Raw genomic sequence first — 19,707 nt, 5'->3', positions numbered from 1 at the left:
TCAAACAAAAAGCTTCCTAGGCATTCTTTTTTTTTAAGTTTTTTTAAAATTTTTATTTATTTACTTTTGGCTGTGCATGGGCTTGAGTCTCTAGTTGTGGCGAGCGGGGGCTAGTCTTCATTGCAGAGTGTGGGCTTCTCATTGCAGTGCCTTCTCTTGTTGTGGAGCACAGGCTCTAGGCATGCGGGCTCCAGTAGTTGTGGTGCACAGGCTCAGTAGTTGTGGCACACGGGCTTAGTTTCCACGGCATGTGGGATCTTCCCAGACCAGGGCTCGAACCCGTGTGCCCTGCATTGGCAGGCAAATTCTTAACCACTGCACCACCAGGGAAACCCTTCTTAGGCATTCTGAAGATACGTTTCTATTTGGAAGAATGGTTAAATACTCAGCTTTAATTATTTACACATCGTCTCTGAATTCTCAGTGGATGGTTTAAGGGACCATCCCACTGACTTTACCAAAGTAATGAGAACAGAGTAGCTTCAAGCTACTTTTACTATTAACCGTGCCAATCACCAACTGATTTTTATTAGATTTAACTTTTGCTCTTGATGTCACACAACTTGGCTGTGCTGCCACTGATGAACAAAGGACAATTAATCATTTTATTTCACAAAAGAGCAGTGTGGGCCTGCACCAGAAGCATTTAATAGAGAGGTTACATTTGTGCATGCTGAAATCATATTCAACTGAAGTATAATTGCATCCTAGCCAGTGGTAGAGGAAAGTGATTTTCCAGGGAGGACCCCGTGCCTCACCAGAGCATGTTTCTCAGCCTCAACATTATTGGCATTGAAGGCTGGATAAGTCTCGTTGTGGCATTGTAGGATGATTACCAGCACCTCTGGTTTCTATCCACTAGATTCCAGTAGCACCACCACCAACATCACCCCTGATGTGACATTCAGAAATGTCTCTAGATTCTGACAAAGGTCCCGGGGGTTTGTGCACAGCCACTGTCAGTTGAGTTGAGAACCACTGCCCTAGAGGAATGTGCAGCCCTCACCTTCTCTGCACTGTCTGCCCAGTACGGTCTATTTATCCTCTCGCTGTGTTGCCAAAGTTTGGCCTCTGTGCACTGGTGCCAGATTAAATCTTGGAGACAGAGTTTTGGGTGCAGTAGAAAGAAATCGCTTTATTGCTTTGCCAGGCAAAGGGGGCCACAGCGGGCTAATACCCTCAAGACTGTGTGTCCCACCCTGGAGAGGGTACTGAAGAGCCTTCTAGTGTTCAAGGAGCAGGGTGTTATCAGCTCGTGGACATTCTGACTGGCTGGTGGTGAGGTAATGGGGAGTCAGCATCATCAACCTCCTGGTTCCAACCGGTCTGGGGTCTACGTGCTTGTGGGCAGCACACAGTTAAATTCTTTTACCTGGTGGACGATTCAGTATCTGCAAAACAGCTCAAAGGACATGGCTCAGAATATTACCTATAGCCCTTGAGGAAGAATAAGGGCCTTGACCTTGTTTAATGGCTAAAGTATTATTATTTTGTCTTGCTTGACTGTTTTCCTTCCTTTCTGCATTTTCTCACTTCTCTGATTGAATTTATTCTTTGATTAAAGTTTTCATACAGACAAAAGGCAGGTGGTGGTCTATTCTAGGAAGGCCTCATAGGGTCCTTCTTGGTTACAGTTGTTCCACACTGCTGAGCCCCTGGATGCCCGTCCACTCCGCCCCCCATGACTTATATCCAGAGTGCAGTCTGACGCTCAAAGTCCCACTATTTGTCACTCAGTCCCTCCGGCAGGACCGTGGGTTTGCTCTCTGTTCTTTTAAAGATTCATTGTAAGAAGGTGAGATGGCTCCACTTTTTCAGTGAAGCAGCAGCCAGCAGGCAGTAGGCTTTCCTTATTTACTTGTTTATTGTCAGTATTTCCCATCAGAAAGTGAGCTCCACCACAAGAGCAGGGATTTTTGTCACTTTTGTCCATTGCTGTAGCCCCACTGCCCGGCACAGTGCCTGGCCCAGAGCAGGTGACAAATACGTGTGAATGCCCAAACAAACGAGACAGCGATGACCTAACTAGATTCCGGACTTCTTGCCAGTTGTCTCGTCCAGTCTTCCTCCGTGTTTGAAGTGACATTATTTCCCCCTTCAGGTTTAGAAGGTCAAGGTGGTTTTCTTCTTCCTTCCTCCAGGCTGCTTTTGTCTCCCTGTAATTCAGAGATGTGGGAAAGTAATATGGCTGGGACTACATTCAGTGTTTCACCCTCATCAAAAGCAGTTCCACTCCAGCCTTTCTACTTTTCTTCCATTTTCACCAGCTTCACTGTGTTAAATTTGATCTAATTGCAGTGCTTATCTTTGAACAGCTCCTTCAATGACCCTGCACTGGGGTTATTTAATCCTAATGGGTCTTCCTCTGTCACACAAACTTTTCTTCCCCAAACTTCAGTCCTTATAAGAAGAACTGCTGTATGATAAAGGCTTCATTAAGATTTCTTAATAGAACTGACTGCCTTTCCTTGATTGCATAATCAACGGCTAATGAAATTGTCTTGGTAACAAGAGCTATAGTGTATTACATCCTCTCTTGAGACGAAGTGGAAAGACAGTTGTATCAGCCCGATAAGAAGATTGATTGTTCACAGTTTGAATTTGATTGTCCTTAAGGGGAACTGAACAAGAGATCATCTCCAGCTTCTCTAAGTGCATTTTCTTCTCTTGGAAAGTTACTGTTTTACTTTCCACACAAGCCAAGCATATAAATATCATGCTTTGTTGCAGGAGAGTCAAAAGGAAGTGAGTGCCATTTTTTTTTTCAGCATCGTAAAGGATGCAGTTTAGAGGCACCTGGAGGACCCCTCACAGGCCTCTCGCTGTAGGTGGAGATCAAAGTTTTTCATTTCACCTCTTCAGAAACTCTTTTTTCACCACAGGAGGGAACCCCAGAGGAAGGTTTGCCCTGGGCCTGGTGCAGAGCGAATGGAAGGTCTATGTGAAGAGACCTCTAGATAGAGAAGAACAAGACATTTACTTCCTCAATATCACCGCCACTGATGGGCTCTTTGTCACTCAGGCCATGGTGGAAGTGACGGTCAGTGATGTGAATGACAACAGCCCAGTGTGTGATCAGGTGAGATTTGTGAATGTGCCAGATATATCACTGCTTTTTACTCTGCTTATCTAAAATAAGTCAAAACCCATTTCACTTTTCTCCTTAAGGCCAGGCTGCTTTCTTATCTTATCTCCTTAATTAATGAGCTCCAAATGGATATAAGAGGGCAAGAGGTGGACTCTAGGATGAAATATTATAAACATGAAAAGAGTATAGTTAGCACAATCAGTACCTAATTCTGCCCACCAAAAAAATCAAACAAACAAAACAACAAAACCAGGAGTCTCAAAATTAAATAATTTTTAAGGACTCATAAAGGACACTATGAATTTTTCTGTCTGAATCACCTATTTCATAAAAGAAGAATGGACCACTCAAAAGTATGAATTACTTTTTTTGTATAAGTTTACACAGCTGGTTGGTAGCAACGTTGGTAATGAAGCCGGGTCTCCAGACTCCTTATGAAGTGGCATTTCCACCACAGTTCAAAGCGTGACAGCAAATGCAGGGTGCCAGTAATTGATTTTGTTTCCTTTCTTACCAAAGTTAAATCACCCTTCATTTACCTTTTCCTTACATGTGGATTGAGAGACAGTATTGGTGCCCTTTAGCTCAGAAAAGTGTTGCAAATAGATTTAGTCTCTCATACTACTGCCAGATGTTAGTAGTGGCTCTTTAAAGAGTTGAAGGGTCCCAAGGACTAAGAGGGGCATGATCAATATGTGATGTGGGTCATGATTCCACAAGGGTGGGGATTTTTGTCTGTTTTCTTCTCTGTTGTACTTCTAGCATCTCAGTGGTACCTAGCACAAAGTCGGTGCCCAATCAGTAGTTGTTAATGATGAGCATGGGAGGGGCAGAGCAAGAGATATTCTCTGTTTCATCATATGCTATAAGATGATTCTGTGGTAAAGGAAAAACATAGCTGAAGATAAACTATGCGAATGCATTTTTAAAGAAATCATGTATAATGCTAACTATGACAATTGCCCCACAAATACTAATGATTTAATTACTTTTCTTTACCTTTGCCTAGGTTGCATATACAGCATTATTTCCCGAAGACATTCCATCAAACAAAATCATCCTGAAGGTCAGTGCCAAGGATGCTGATATTGGATCCAATGGAGATATACGATACTCACTCTATGGATCTGGAAACAATGAATTTTTTCTAGATCCACAAAGTGGTAAGGCGAAATTTATTCTTCGGGTAAATGCCATTGTTAATCCATGAGAGAAGTTAAACTCTCACATGGTCTTATCACTAGGGGGTAGTTAGTATACAAGAGCCTTGATATGATGCCCTGCTATCTTGGACTCTTAAGAAATACTAGCAGCACATGGTGTTTGGAGGACAGAAACCTCATTTGGCCTATAAAACTTGCCCTGACTTTACCTACGTTTAGCAGCACCAAGTAATCAGATGTGTCTGTTTGCTTCTCCTCTTTCTCATATCCATGAGTTAAAACAGCTGACCTATAAATAGTATAAATAGAATTCTATCACAAATGCAAGTTTCCATGCAAACCAGACAGCAGTGCATAGTAAGAAGAGTTTTGCCCTGTTGAAATCCCTTTTGGGTCCCTATGCTTATTAACATACTTGTCTGGTTTTTATTCATCATTCCTATCTAGTTTCTCCAAAGCTATGAGTCCTCAAACTTGCTTACATATTGAGGTAAAATTTATAAGGTGAAAGGTTATGTACCCTAAAGGCAGATGCCCACATTGAAGGCCGTAGATAATGGAAAAGGCATTTCCTATGGAGGTAAATTATCTGTGTTGTGTATTGGATGGCCCATCCATTGACAATTTTTAAATGAAGTGTAGAGATTGAATAATTTGCATATTTCCAGTGTTGTGTTCATCACAATGAACAATAACTAATTTCTGAGTCTCCAGAAGGTATTAGCTCCTCCCTAGCCCTCTCCCATGTCTGGTGCATCTTACTGGGAAGGGCTTAACTACATAACAATATGCTACGTGGCTAAAGAGGCCTGGCAATTTTTTATTGAATAGGTAACATTTATTAACTATTAGACCTAAAAGTACTTTATGGGGTATTTGTGTTTGATTCCAAGATGAACCAAACAAAGCATCCCCAAGGGATATTGTAACCCAGTGGAGAAGACAGAGCTGTAAGTCAATACTCATAATAACAGAAATAACAACAATAATAGTGAAAGACAGAATAAGAGCCCAGGAGAGATATCAGGAGAGATATATCTGGGCACAGAGGAATAAGTAGCTAATAAGAGGGAAGGAGAAACTTTTAAAGAAGAGCTGGCATTTGAAATGAGCCAGGATTCTAGGAGCTAAAGCAGGACACTGCCGGTCATGGGGGCAGCGTGGGCAGAGAGCACAGCACATCCAGGGAAAGCTGTATACAACATTGTCACTGGTCAGAGGAGCCACAGAATGGCTTGTGAGAAAAGTGGTGGAAAAATAACTTTAGGTCAGATTTTGGAGGGTCTTGAATGCCCAACTGAAAAACCACTGGGTGTTTTGGAGAAGGGGAAAATGATCTAGGCTAGATTTGAGAACTGGCTGTAGTCAGGAAGCCATAGGAGGAACAGCTTTATAAGTATAGATGGCTTCGTCCCAATGACTTCTACTAATTTTATTAAGAGTGCATAATAATATTTCATGAGTCCTACTTTTCACCAAACAGTATTTATTCAGGTCTGTCATTGTGCTTATTGCCATTATCCATTGAAATTTAGGTAACAAGAATAACAAAATCCCCACAGGGGCTGACACTCAGGACCAGTACAGCTAACCGAGTGATTAAAATACAGACATAACCTCCCTCCATGTTGGTTGCCAAAGAGCTGCTGCTTTAAGCTTCTCAGATAACCCCCCACTGCAATCCTCCCCCAACAGCCACAGGCCCTACCACTATCCAGCAAGTGGGGTTCGCCTGGCACAGTAGGACTCCTTCATGACCTCGTTCTGCTAAAGCCAGCCTGTTTTGACTGTTTTTCTCTAAAAGATGGGGTAAAAAAAATGTTAAATATCTGGAAGCAGCCCCTTCTGAGTTTACAAATCATTGACCTGATTGACGGTCAGAGAACTAAGGATACTGGTCCATTCTTCATGCTTTTTCTGGAGAAAATCCAGAAACAAGGCCGATCTCCAGAGCAGTTCTTGAGAGGTTTAAAGAGGTATGGAGCTTCTCCATGCTGCCAAGAGAAGGAATCCCTGAAACAAGAGGCTTCACAGTGGGATTAATTCATCTGAAGGTCGTACAGTTGGTTTTTTGTTGTGTCCAGAATCCCATCACTTTTTCCCTGATGCTTAAAAAATTGAACTTGCTCGATTTTTCAAAGCATGAGGCACTGGAGCCAAATGTCAGTGACCCTTCCTGTACTGGGGATTCTGTATGCACAATAATTGATTCTCTGCTCTTCAAAGAAAGACAGTTTTTGAAAAGCTAGGCCATTTATTTTCACAGGTGAGTTAAAAACTTTGGCTCTGTTGGACCGGGAGAGGGTCCCTGCATACAACCTCATCGCCAGGGCCACCGACGGGGGTGGCAGGTTCTGCCAGTCTGACATCCGTCTGATCCTGGAGGATGTGAACGATAACCCCCCAGTGTTTTCGTCTGACCACTATAACGCCTGTGTCTATGAAAACACAGCCACCAAGGCTCTGTTGACCAGAGTTCAAGCAGTAGATCCCGATGTCGGTAAGTCAGCTGCACTAATGGGATGCCTCCCTGTTTGTACATTTGACATATCTTCAGGTGCTACCTGTCCTTTAGTTTCATCAGCCCATCTTGGCTCCTTAGCATGAAAACAAGTACATTAAACCACATTTCAGCTTTTCCACTGACACACTTCATATGCACAAGAGAACTCTGCAAGGCGTCTTCCCGCCTCTTTCTAGGATTTGAAGAAGCGATACTATGAATTCCTTTACCTTTTAACAAAGAGCTTGGGGTTTGCATTTTTTTTAACCTTTAGAATAAAAATGATAACTTTCTTACTTGCCCATTCCTCCTGAACATAGTTAAAATGCTGTGTTGTGTGGCAGGGAGAATTCATTTCCATTTCTATAAAGAATTGCGTCCCATGCTTTAGCTGAAATATGGCAATCTCGATTTTTGGTGGTACCCCATAGTGCAAAGACCAATTACTAAATGTGCTGCCAGTCCAATGTGGATTTTTTTTTAACTGCCGTTTTCCAGAGTATTTTGCTCATATAAACTGACATTACTAGGAGGGGTGTGGGTGTGGGCGATAAGAAGGAATTAGAATTGAAAGTTGCTAATAAAGTTTGTGTTCCAATCCACTTTACATAATGAGATGGTGAGTTAGAAAAGACCGGAGTTAATTGCTAGGTAGTCCTTCTGAGAATGCATAAGTTATTGAGGTGACTGCTTGATGGGATCTAAATACAAAAGGGCATATAGACAGCCTCTTGGTTGTGCATTTTGAGAGCTGTAAGTCAGGGGACTGGAGAATGATGGGGTGTGTCTGTTATGCTAAACAGTCCTTTATATAATTCAAGGTCTTATTGCTTAATTCTGAATTGAAAGAAAAATTATTGGACTAATGGAAAAGTAAATACATGATAATTAGTTGAAAACAAATGTAGAGCCCAGGGTCTCTGCATGTTTCCCCTTCGAGAAATTAGTGGCTACACTATGAATTATTGTTCTTATCTCATTAGCATAATTTTTGAGGCTGAGAACCAACCCTTTAAAAATCTGCATACTGTAAAGCTTGGTTTAAAAAAAAATGATAAACAGGAAAAGGCTCTTCTTTTTGGCTGTGCCACGTGGCTTATGGGATCTTAGCTCCCCAACCAGGGATCAAACCCGGGCCCTTGGCAGTGAAAGTGCCGACTCCTAACCATTGGACCACCAGGAAATTCCAGAAAAGACTCTTTTATTGATTTATAATTATGTAATACTTACAAATACTCTTTTTAAATGAGGATTGGAAAACAATCTGTGGACTCTTGATAGCAGACTTTTGGGGAAAAGAGGACAGAAATCATGCAAATGAATCATTAATAATTTAAATTTGACTCTGAGAATGTGTAATTGGGCCAGAGATGAAATTTTAAGATCTAAAAATGTTTTAATTTAAATTAAAATTTCAATTTTTTAAAATTGGAGTTTTTCTACTCACCTCCTTCCTAAAGGAACTGGGTATGCTCTATGTACTAGAGATTGAGCACAGAGGGAGTCTGATCAGTGCACATGATGTTTCAGACAGTGGAAGTGGGGAGAGGTTATTGACTCACAGATGTGGTTGTGCTGGAGGGTATGCAGTTAGCTCTGTCCTTCTCAAGTCTTCTGAGTCAGCTGGCCATGTTGGCAGTTGGGGAAGAAGGGTTGACCAGACTCTGGGCATTAGCAGGACAGAGATGATAAAGCCTTTCAAAGACCAAACCCAGAATAACGACCTTATCAGCACCTCCCTCTGCTCATTTGCACTAATTAGCAAAAAGTTAGCTTATGCTCAGAGCTTCAAACAGACACAGAGCTTATGAGTGCTGCTCATATAAGATGTGTTCACCAGGCTATTGTATTCACTTCCGGAAAACCAGAACATAGGATACCAGATTCTGGGTCATATTCTCAGTTTTTGTAGAACTCATTTAGCTTTAAAAAAATAAAAATTAAGACAGCCGGGGAAGAACAAATGAACACCGCTAAAAAGACAAGCTGAGCACCTGCTATTTCCAGGCACCATGCTGAGGAGGTGGGTGTGAAGGTCTTGGTCAGAGCCTGCAGGGGGTTTCCAGAGTCAAACTCACATTCTCCAGAGTCCTGGGTGTCCGTGATTGGGGCTCAAGCCATTTTCATTAGCAGCCTGATTCCCCATTTCTCCGTCTTCTGTAAGGCAGCACAGAGGAGCGTTGAGCCACATACTGAGATGACCAGTTTGTGGAGTGGGCAAATCATCAGGTGGCCAGACTCAGCCTCTGGCCTGAAGCTGAGTTTGCACATGAATCGTTAAGACTGAATCCAGCCCTCCAGTATCTTTAGTTTGGCTTACATACAGTGTTCCAAAAAGTTTGAATTAATTGTCAATAAAAGTCAAGAGATATTTATTTGAATTTTCAATTTCTGGTATTTTTCTAAAAACAGCACTCAGAAGACTCAGCAATTTCCAGGTGCACAGTCTCACCATGGTAGGAGCCTAATAGCAGCTGCCTCCTTGATACCAGCCAGTTCTCACCCTCCCAATCCCCAGCCATCTCACTTACTTATGTTGCCACCTGACTTCATAGGCCCCTCTCTAAAATGACAATGAAATGTCTGATTTTTAAAGAACTTTTAATTTTGAAATAGTCATAGGTTCACAGGAAGTTGCCAAAAACAAAAATGTACAGGAGGTGGCATATACTTTTCACCCAACCCTTTCTCCCAATGATACCATCTTGCATAACTGTAGTACACTCAGATTTTGGCACAGGTGCATGTGTGTGTGTGGTTGTGTGTGTGTGTGTGTGTGTGTGTGGTTGTGTGTGTGTGGTTGTGGTTGTGTGGGTGTGGTTGTGTGTGGGTGTGGTTCTATGCAATTTTATCACCTGTGCAGCTTCATGTAACCACCAAACCCACCTCCTCCGCACACTTCCTTCCCAGTCTCTAACCCCTGGCAACCACTAATCTCTGTATCTATAATTTTGTTATTTCACAAATGGTATTTAAATGGAATCGTGTAGTTTGTCACCTTTTGAAAATGGCCTTTTTCACTCAGCATCATTCCTTTGAGATCCATCCAAGTGGTCTAATTGGTTTCTGACCCTAGTGAAGAACATTGGTTCCATTTGTAAAAATGACAGGGCTATTTGGTTCATGAAACTTCTTTTGTTAAGCATATTCCTTTACCTAAAGTTACAAATGATTTCAACAGCATTTGGCTGCAGTATATACTAAGTCACTATAAACCGCAGAAAAAAGACAAAGATATATTAATCTGAAATCTGATTCCATTGCTTCATAAATTCAAAATGCTTATAGTAGTGACTTGCTAACCTTTCATATCCTGGTTTTCTAATTTTAAAAAATATTATTGCTTTTATCCAAACAACTCTTTTCCTATGCCAAATTCATTATTCATAATGAACCAACTGCCTAGGTCAGGAGTAAAATGAAAACAGAGAAAGACAAGACCATTTTAGCACCCAATTTATGAATTCTAAGAAATAGCATGGCAACTGTCTAGATTTCAGCATTAAATTCTTAGTTTTCCTGTAAAATGGAAACATCCTCAATCCCATGAACTAATGACATGACTTTATGACCTAACATTTATAAAAATTTAATCCTTTCAGTAAAGATTAGGAGACCTTTTGTTGCACCACCTCTTTGGGGTTAATATTTTACTATTTACTGTATCTCTTAAGGTAGGATTTGTGTCCAGATTCTCAATTTTGAGGGTGTTTTAAGCTAGCAAAGGGAATATGCAGAGGTGAAAATCGGAGCTAAAGTATGTGACCATTTTAGGCAAAGTGACATGGAAATAAAATGTAAACTTGCGCTGGAAAATATGCCAGAGACCATGATTTATTGAGAGGCCAATGTCCAGATATTTGAGATTCAAGAGGACATATTTTTCCTCTTATGGATCAGGGACATAAAGCAAGGAAATGTTCTAAAGAGCAACTCACTCCTTTCCTGTAAAATATTTCCTACAAAGTTTAGAACTTCTTTCAGGGATTTTGGAGAAACTTGGAAGCTTGTAACATGCATTACATTTATTTTCCATTCTATATAACTGATATTTAATGAGTAGCTACATAGCAGGCATTCTAGAAGGAACTATACAAGGAATGTGCAGTGACAGGCCCAGGTTTTATGCAGTAGTGAAGGGCATGAATCAGCAACACATACACCTTGAATAAAAGGCAGAGCTCACAGAATGAATGGGATTCAACAGGCCGAGGGAGAAAGGCCTTTAGGAAGACAGGAACCAGGAGGATGAAGTTGCAAAGCTGGGAAACTCTGGACCCAATTAAATAGTTGGGAGATCATCACATGGTCAAGGACAGAGAGAAGGCAGTGAGATGAGAGAAGGCATCGGGGCCTGATTGTGGTGGTTCACAAAGACCAGGAATTGTGTGTTTAAACCAATAGATAGAAAAGAACCACCAAGCACTTTGGAGAAAAGAAATTCATCAGTTCTGGGTTTGGGAAATGCTAATCTGATAGGAGCATCTAACATGGGCGTTAGGAAATCTTCTAGGAGAGTATCAAGAAAGATCACAAGGGCCAAAATTCGAGTAGTAGCTTTGGGATTTAAAAGGAAGGAGCAGGGACTTCCCTGGTGGTCCAGTGGCTAAGACTCCATGCTCCCAATGCAGGGGGCCCAGGATTGATCCCTGGTCAGGGAACTAGATCTCCCATGCCACAACTAAGAGTTCACATGCTGTAACTAAAGATCCTGTATGCCGCAATGAAGATCCTACACACGGCAACAAAGATACTGAATGCCACAACTAAGACCCAGTGCAGCCAAATAAATAAATAAAAGGAAGGAGCAGAGGAGAGAGAGATTTTACATGTGAAATCTGTCGATTTTGGTACTGACTGGATTGAAGGCACAATGGACAGGCTAGACAAGAACTCAAACTCTGCACTCTGCACCAGGTGCAGGTGCTGCTTGCACAGAAATAGCTTAGGTGGCCTGAAGCAGGACCTGGTGTAGAAAGGTGAAAAACTGGAGACACATTGGGAATTAAAGTACAGTCCTTCAGGAAAAAGTCAGGAACAAAGATAAGTTTGTTAATCATGACAGAGTAGGGAGACTTTGCCTTCGAGTGGTTTACAGTCATAGTGGGAAACAGGCAAGCACAAAAGAACATTCAAAGAAAAATGAAATCAATGTTATAATAGAGTTGCATCTGTAAAAGTAGGAATTTTGCTTATTTTTTAATTTAATTTCTATTTTATATTGGAGTACAATTGATTTACAATGTTGTGTTAGTTTCAAGTGTACAGTAAAGTGAGTAAGTTATACATATACCTATGTTCATTCTTTTGCAGATTTTTTCCCATATAGGTTATTATGGAATATTGAGTAAGGTTCCCTACACTACACAGTACGTCTTTGTTGATTATCTGTTTTATATATAGTAGTGTGTATATGTTAATCCCAGACTCCTAATTTATCCCTCCCCCGATGTTTCCCCTTTGGTAATCATAAGTTTGTTTTCAAAGTCTGTGAGTCTGTTTCTGTTTTGTAAATAAGTTCATTTGTACCATTCTTTTAGATTCCACATATAAGCAATATCATATAATATTTGTCTTTCTCTGTCTGACTTACTTCACTTAGTTTGATAATCTCTAGGTCCATCCATGTTGCTGCTAATGACATTATTTCATTCTTATTTGTGGCTATGTAATATTCCATTGTATATATATACCACGTCTTTTTGTCCATTCCTATCTCAATGGACATTTAGGTTGCTACCATGTCTTGGCTTTGTAAATAGTGCTGCAATGAACATTGGGGTGCATGTATCTTTGGGGATTATGATTTTCTCTGGAAAAAATAGGGATTTTGTAAGGATTAGTCAATACATGTAAAATGCTAGCACAGGTCCCTGTGGGAACATGAAAACATGAGCAATGAATTTTCAAGTGGGACAATTCAGGAAGGATTCACAAAGTGGTATTAGCATTTAAGTTGGGTTTTAAGAGTTGGGGCTTTTCAGGGACCTTCAAGATGTCAGAAGAGTAAGGCGTGGAGATCACCTTCCTCCCCACAAATACATCAGAATTACATCTACACGTGGAACAACTCCTATAGAACACCTACTGAACACTGGCAGAAGACCTCAGACCTCCCAAAAGGCAAGAAACTCCCAATGTACCTGGGTAGGGCAAAAGAAAAAAGGAAAAACAGAGACAAAAGAATAGGGATGGAACCTGCACCAGTGGGAGGGAGCTGTGAAGGAGGAATGGTTTCCACACACTAGAAAGCCCCTTCATTGGCAGAGATGGAGAGTGGCAGGGGGGAAGCTTCGGAGCCACAGAGGAGAGCACAGCAACAGGGGTGTGGGGGGTAAAGGGGAGAGATTCCTGCACAGAGGATTGGTGCTGACCAGCACTCACCAGCCCGAGAGCCTTGTCTGCTCACCCGCTGGGGCAGGCGGGGACTGGGAGCTGAGGCTTGGGCTTCGGAGGTCAGATCCCAGGGAGAGGACTGGGGTTGGCTGCGTAAACACAGCTTGAAGGGGGCTAGTGCGCCACAGCTAGCCTGGAGGGAGTCCAGAAAAAGGTCTGAACTGCCTAAGAGGCAAGAGACCATTGTTTTGGGGTGCCTGAGGAGAGGGTATTCAGAGCACCACCTAAATGAACTCCAGAGACGGGCGCAAGCACGGCTATCAGTGCAGACCCCAGAGACGGGCATGAAATGCTAAGGCTGCTGCTGCAGCCACCAAGAAGCCTGTGTGCAAGCACAGGTCACTATTCACACCTCCCCTCCCAGGAGCCTGTGGAGCCCACCACTGCCAGGGTCCCGTGACCCAGGGACAACTTCCCCAAGAGAACGCATGGTGCGCCTCAGGCTGCTGCAACGTCACGCTGTCCTCTGCCACCGCAGGCTCACCCCGCAACCACACCCCTCACTCCCCGCCAGCCTGAGTGAGCCAGAGCCCCCGAATCAGCTGCTACTTTAACCCTGTCCTGCCTGAGCGAAGAACAGATGCCCTCAGGTGACCTACAGGCAGAGGTAGGGCCAATCCAAAGCTGAACCACAGGAGCTGTGCAAACAAAGAAGGGAAAGGGAAATCTCTCCCAGCAGCCTCAGGAGCATCAGATTAAATCTCCACAATCAACTTCATGTACCCTGAATCTCTGGAATACCTGAATAGACAATAAATCATCCCAGAATTGAGGTGCTGGACTTTGGGATCAATTATATATATATATATATATATATATATATATATATATATATATATATATATATATATGTCTTCCTTTTTCTCTTTTTGTGAGTGTGTATGTGTATGCTTCCTTGAGTGATTTTGTCTGTATAGCTATGCTTTTACCATTTGTCCTACAGTTCTGTCTTTCTGTATACTTTTATTTTTATTTTTTTAAATATAGTTTTTAGTGCTTGTTATCATTGGTAGATTTTTCATTTGTTTGAACTCTTCTTTCTTTCTTTTCTTTTTTTAATTACTTTTTACTTTTTAATATTTATATTTTATTTTAATTACTTTATTTTATTTTATTGTTTTCTTTCTTTTTTTCTCCCTTTTCTTCTGAGCCGCATGGCTGACAGGGTCTTGGTGCTCTGGCCGGGTGTCAGGCCTGTGCTTCTGAGGTCGGAGAGCCAAGTTCAGGACATTGGCCCACCAGAGACCTCCCAGCTCCACATAATATCAAACGGTAAAAGCTCTCCCAGACATCTCCATCTCAACGCTAAGACCCAGCTCCACTCAACCACGAGCAAGCTACAGTGATGGACACCCTATGCCAAACAACTAGCAAGACAGGAACACAACTCCCCCCCCATTAGCAGAGAGGCTGCCTAAAATCATAATAAGGTGACAGATACCCCAAATTACACCACTGGATGTCGTCCTGCCCACCAGAAAGACAATATGTAGCCTCATCCACCAGAAAATAGGTACTAGTCCCCTCCACCAAGAAGCCTACTACACAACCCACTGAACCAACCTTAGCCACTGGGAGCAGACACCAAAAACAATGGGAACTATGAACCTGCAGCCTGTGAAAAGGAGACCCCAAACACAGTAAGTTAAGCAAAATGAGAATACAGAGAAACACACAGAAGATGAAGTAGCAAAGTAAAAACCCATCAGACCAAACAAATGAAGAGAAAATAGGCAGTCTACCTGAAAAAGAATTCAGAGTAATGATAGTAAAGACGATCCAAAATCTTGCAAATAGAATGGAGAAAAATACAAGAAACGTTTAACAAGGGCCTAGAAGAACTAAAGAGCAAACAAACAATGGTGAACAGCACAATAAATGAAATTAAAAATTCTCTACAAAGGATCAATAGCAGAATAACTGAGGCAGAAAAACGGATAAGTGACCTGGAAGATAAAATAGTGTAAATAACTATTGAAGAGCAGAAAAAAGAAAAAAGAATGAAAAGAATTGAGTACAGTCTCAAAGACCTCTGGGACAACATGAAACACACCAACATTTGAATTATAGGGATCCCAGAAGAAGAAGAGAAAAAGAAACAGACTGAGAAAATATTTGAAGAGATTATAGTTGAAAACTTCCTTAATACGGAAAAGCAAATATCAATCAAGTCAAGAAAGTGCTGGGCTTCCCTGGTGGCACAGTGGTTGAGAGTCCACCTGCCGATGCAGGGGACATGGGTTCATGACCCGGTCTGGGAAGATCCCACATGACGCAGAGTGGCTGGGCCTGTGAGCCATGGTTGCTGAGCCTGCACGTCCAGAGCCTGTGCTCTGCAGCGGGAGAGGCCACAGCAATGAGAGGCCTGCATATCGCAAAAAAAAAAAAAAAAAAAAAAAAGAATGTGCATACAGGATAAATCCAAGGTGAAACATACCAAGACACATATTAATCAAACTATGAAAAGTTAAATACAAAGAAAATGTATTAAAAGCAGCAAGGGAAAAATAACACACAAGGGAATCCCCATAAGGTTAACAGCTGATCTTTCAACATAAACTCTGCAAGCCAAAAGGGAGTGGCAGGACATATTTAAAGTGATGAAAGGGGAAAACCTACAACCCAGATTACTCTACCCAGCAAGGATCTCATTCAAATTTGATGGAGAAATTAAAACCTTTACAGACAACCAAAACCTAACAGAATTCAGCACCACCAAAGCAGCTTTAAAACAAATGCTAAAGGAATTTCTCTAGTCAGGAAACACAAGAGAAGGAAAAGAACTACAATGAAAAACCCAAGACAATTAAGAAAATGGTAATAGGAACATACATATCAATAATAACCTTAAATGTAAATGGATTAAATGCTCCAACCAAAAGACATAGACTGGCTGAAAGGATACAAAAACAAGACCCATATATATGCTGTCTACAAGAGACCCATTTCAGACCTAGGGACATATACAGACTGAAAGTAAGGGGATGTAAAAGACATACCATGCAAATGGAAATCAAATGAAAGCTGGAGTAGCAATTCTCATATCAGACAAAACAGACTTTAAGACAAAGACTATTACAACAGACAAAGAAGGACACTACATAATGATCAGTGGACAATCCAAGAAGAAGAAATAACAATTGTAAATATTTATGCACCCAACATAGGAGCACCTCAATACATAAGGCAAACACTAACAGCCATAGAAGGGGAAATCAACAGTAATACACTCAGAGTAGGGGACTTTAACACCCCACTTTCACCAATGGACAGATCATCCAAAATGAAAATAAATAAGGAAACATAAGCTTTAAATGATATATTAAACAAGATGGACTTAATTCATATTTATAGGACATTCCATCCGAAAACAATAGAATACACTTTCCTCTCAAGTACTCATGTAGCATTCTCTAGGATAGATCATATCTTGGGTCACAAATCAAGCCATGGTAAATGTAAGAAAATTGAAATTGTATCAAGTATCTTTTCCAACCACAATGTTTTGAGACTAGATATCAATTACAGGAAAATATATATAAAAAATACAAACACATGGAGGCTAAACAGTACACTACTAAATAACCAAGAGACAACTAAAGAAATCAAAGAGGAAATCAAAAAATTCCTAGAAACAAATGACAATGAAAACACAATGACCCAAAACCTATGGGATGCAGCAAAAGTAGTTCTAAGCAGGAAGTTTATAGCAATATAATCCAACCTCAAGAAACAAGAAACATCTCAAATAAACAACCTAACCTTACAACTAAAGCAATTAGAGAAAGAAGATCAAAAGACACCAAAGTTAGCAGAAGGAAAGAAATCATAAAGATCAGATCAGAAAAAATGAAAAAGGAATGAAGGACACAGTAGCAAAGATTAATAAAACTAAAACCTGGTTCTTTGAGAAGATAAACAAAATTGATAAACAATTAGCCACACTCATCAAGAAAAAAAGAAGACTCAAATCAATAGAATTAGAAATGAAAAAGGAGAAGTTAAAACTGACATTGCAGAAATACAAAGGGTCATGAGAGATTACTACAAGCAACTATATGCCAATAAAATGGACAACCTGGAAGAAATTGACAAGTTCTTAGAAAAGCACAACGTTCCAAGACTGAACCAGGAAGAAATAGAAAATATAAACAGACGAATCACAAACGCTGAAATTGAGACTGAGGTTTAAAATGTTCCTACAAACACAAGCCCAGAACCATATGGCTTCACAGACGAATTCTATCAAACATTTAGAGAATAGCTAACACCTATCCTTCTCAAACTCTTCCAAAATATAGCAGAGGGAGGAACACTCCCAAACTCATTCTACAAGGCCACCATCACCCTGATACCAAAAGCAGACAAAGATGTCACAAAAAAAGAAAATTACAGACCAATATCACTGATGAACATAGATGCAAAAATCCTTAACAAAATACTAGCAAATAGAATCCAACAGCACATTGAAAGGATCACACACCATGATCAAGTGGGGATTATCCCAGGAATAATCCCAGCAAGGATTCTTCAATATATGCAAATAAACCATTGTGATATACCATATTAACAAATTGAAGGATAAAAACCATATGATCATCTCAACAGATGCAGAAAAAACTTTTGACAAAATTCAACACCCATTTATGATAAAAACCCGCCAGAAAGTAGGCATAGAGGGAACTTACCTCAACATAATAAAGGCCATGTATGACAAACCCACAGCCAACATCATTCTCAATGGTGAAAAATTGAAACCATTTCCACTAATATCAGGAACAAGACAAGGTTGCCCACTCTCACCACTATTATTCAATATAGTATTTCAAGTTTTAGCCACAGCCACCAGAGAAGAAAAAGAAATAAAAGCAATCCAAATCAGAAAAGAAGAAGTAAAGCTGTCAATGTTTGCAGATTACATGATACTATACATAGAGAATCCTAAAGATGCTGCCAGAAAACTGCTAGAGCTAATCAATGAATTTGGTAAAGTAGCAGTATACAAAATTAATGCACAGAAATCTCCTATACACTAATGATGAAAAATCTGAAATAGAAATTAAGGAAACACTCCCATTTACCAATGCAATGAAAAAAACAAAAAACCTAGGAATAAACCTACCTAAGGAGACAAAAGACCTGTATGCAGAAAACGATAAGACACTGATGAAAGAAATTACAGATGATACAAACAGATGGAGAGATATACCATGTTCTTGGATTGGAAGAATCAACATTGTGAAAATGACTATACTACCCAAAGCAATCTACCGATTCAATGCAATCCCTATCAAACTACCAATGGAATTTTTCGAAGAAGTAGAACAAAAAAATTCAGAATTTGTATGGAAACACAAAAAAAACCCAATAGCCAAAGCAATCTTGAAAAAGAAAAATGGAGCTGGAGGAATCAGGTTCCCAGCCTTCAGACTATATGACAAAGCTATAGTAATCAAGACAGTATGGTACTGGCACAAAAACAGAAATAAAGATCAACAGAACTGTATTGAAAGCCCAGAGATAAACCCACGCTCATATGGTCACCTTATTTTTGATAAAGGAGGCAAGAATATACAATGTAGAAAAGACAGCCTCTTCAATAATTGATGCTGGGAAAACTGGACAGCTACATGTAAAAGAATGAAATTAGAACACTTCCTAACACAATACACACAAAAAAACTCAAAATGGATTAAAGACCTAAATGTAAGGCCAGGCACTATAAAACTCTCAGAGGGAAACATAGGCAAAACACTCTATGATGTAAATCACAGCAAGATCCTTTTGACCCAAATCCTAGAGAAATGGAAATAAAAACAAAAATAAACAAACAGGACCTAATGAAACTTAATAGCTTTTGCACAGCAAAAGAAACCATAAACAAGACAAAAAGACAACCCCTAGAATGGGAGAAAATATTTGCAAATGAAGCAACTGACAAAGGATTAATCTCCAAAATTTACAAGCAGCTCATGCAGCTCAATATCAAAAAAGCAGCCCAATACAAAAATGGGCAGGAGACCTAAATAGACATTTCTCCAAAGAAGATATACAGATTGCCAACAAACACATGAAAGGATGCTCAACATCACTAATCATCAGAAAAATGCAAATCAAAACTACAAAGAAGTATCACCTCACACTGGTCAGAATGGCCATCATCAAAAAATCTACAAACAATGCTGGAGAGGGTGTGGAGAAAAGGGAACACTCTTGCACTGTTGGTGGGAATGTCAATTGATACAGCCACTATGGAGAACAGTATGGAGGTTCCTTAATAAACTAAAAATAGAACTACCATATGACCCAACAATCCCACTACTGGACATATACCCTGAGAAAACCACAATTTAAAAAGAGTCATGTACCAAAATGTTCATTGCAGCTCTATTTACAATATCCAGGACATGGAAGCAACTGAAGTGTCCATCAATAGATGAATGGATAAAGAAGATGTGGCACATATATACAATGGAATATTACTCAGCCATAAAAAGGAACGAAACTGAGTTATTTGTAGTGAGGTGGATGGACCTAGAGACTATCATACAGCGTGA

At 40.4% G+C, this 19,707-nt stretch overlaps 1 protein-coding gene across 2 annotated transcripts in view; it reads left to right on the top strand.

Annotated features, from left to right (window-relative positions):
* Window positions 1-19,707, top strand: part of FAT3 (FAT atypical cadherin 3) — a 719,190-nt gene that overhangs the window by 620,622 nt on the left and 78,861 nt on the right. For both annotated transcript variants that reach the window (XM_067038291.1, XM_059068671.2), the window contains 3 exons: window positions 2,883-3,079; window positions 4,098-4,251; window positions 6,518-6,751. In XM_067038291.1, coding sequence (XP_066894392.1) covers window positions 2,883-3,079; window positions 4,098-4,251; window positions 6,518-6,751 — 585 coding nt within the window. The remainder of the gene's footprint in view (window positions 1-2,882; window positions 3,080-4,097; window positions 4,252-6,517; window positions 6,752-19,707) is intronic.

Source organism: Kogia breviceps, chromosome 7, assembly GCF_026419965.1.
Source record: "Kogia breviceps isolate mKogBre1 chromosome 7, mKogBre1 haplotype 1, whole genome shotgun sequence".
Classification (NCBI taxonomy): Eukaryota; Metazoa; Chordata; class Mammalia; order Artiodactyla; family Physeteridae; genus Kogia; species Kogia breviceps.
The sequence above is the reverse complement of the archived record's forward strand: the minus strand, read 5'-3'. Positions and strand labels throughout refer to the sequence as shown.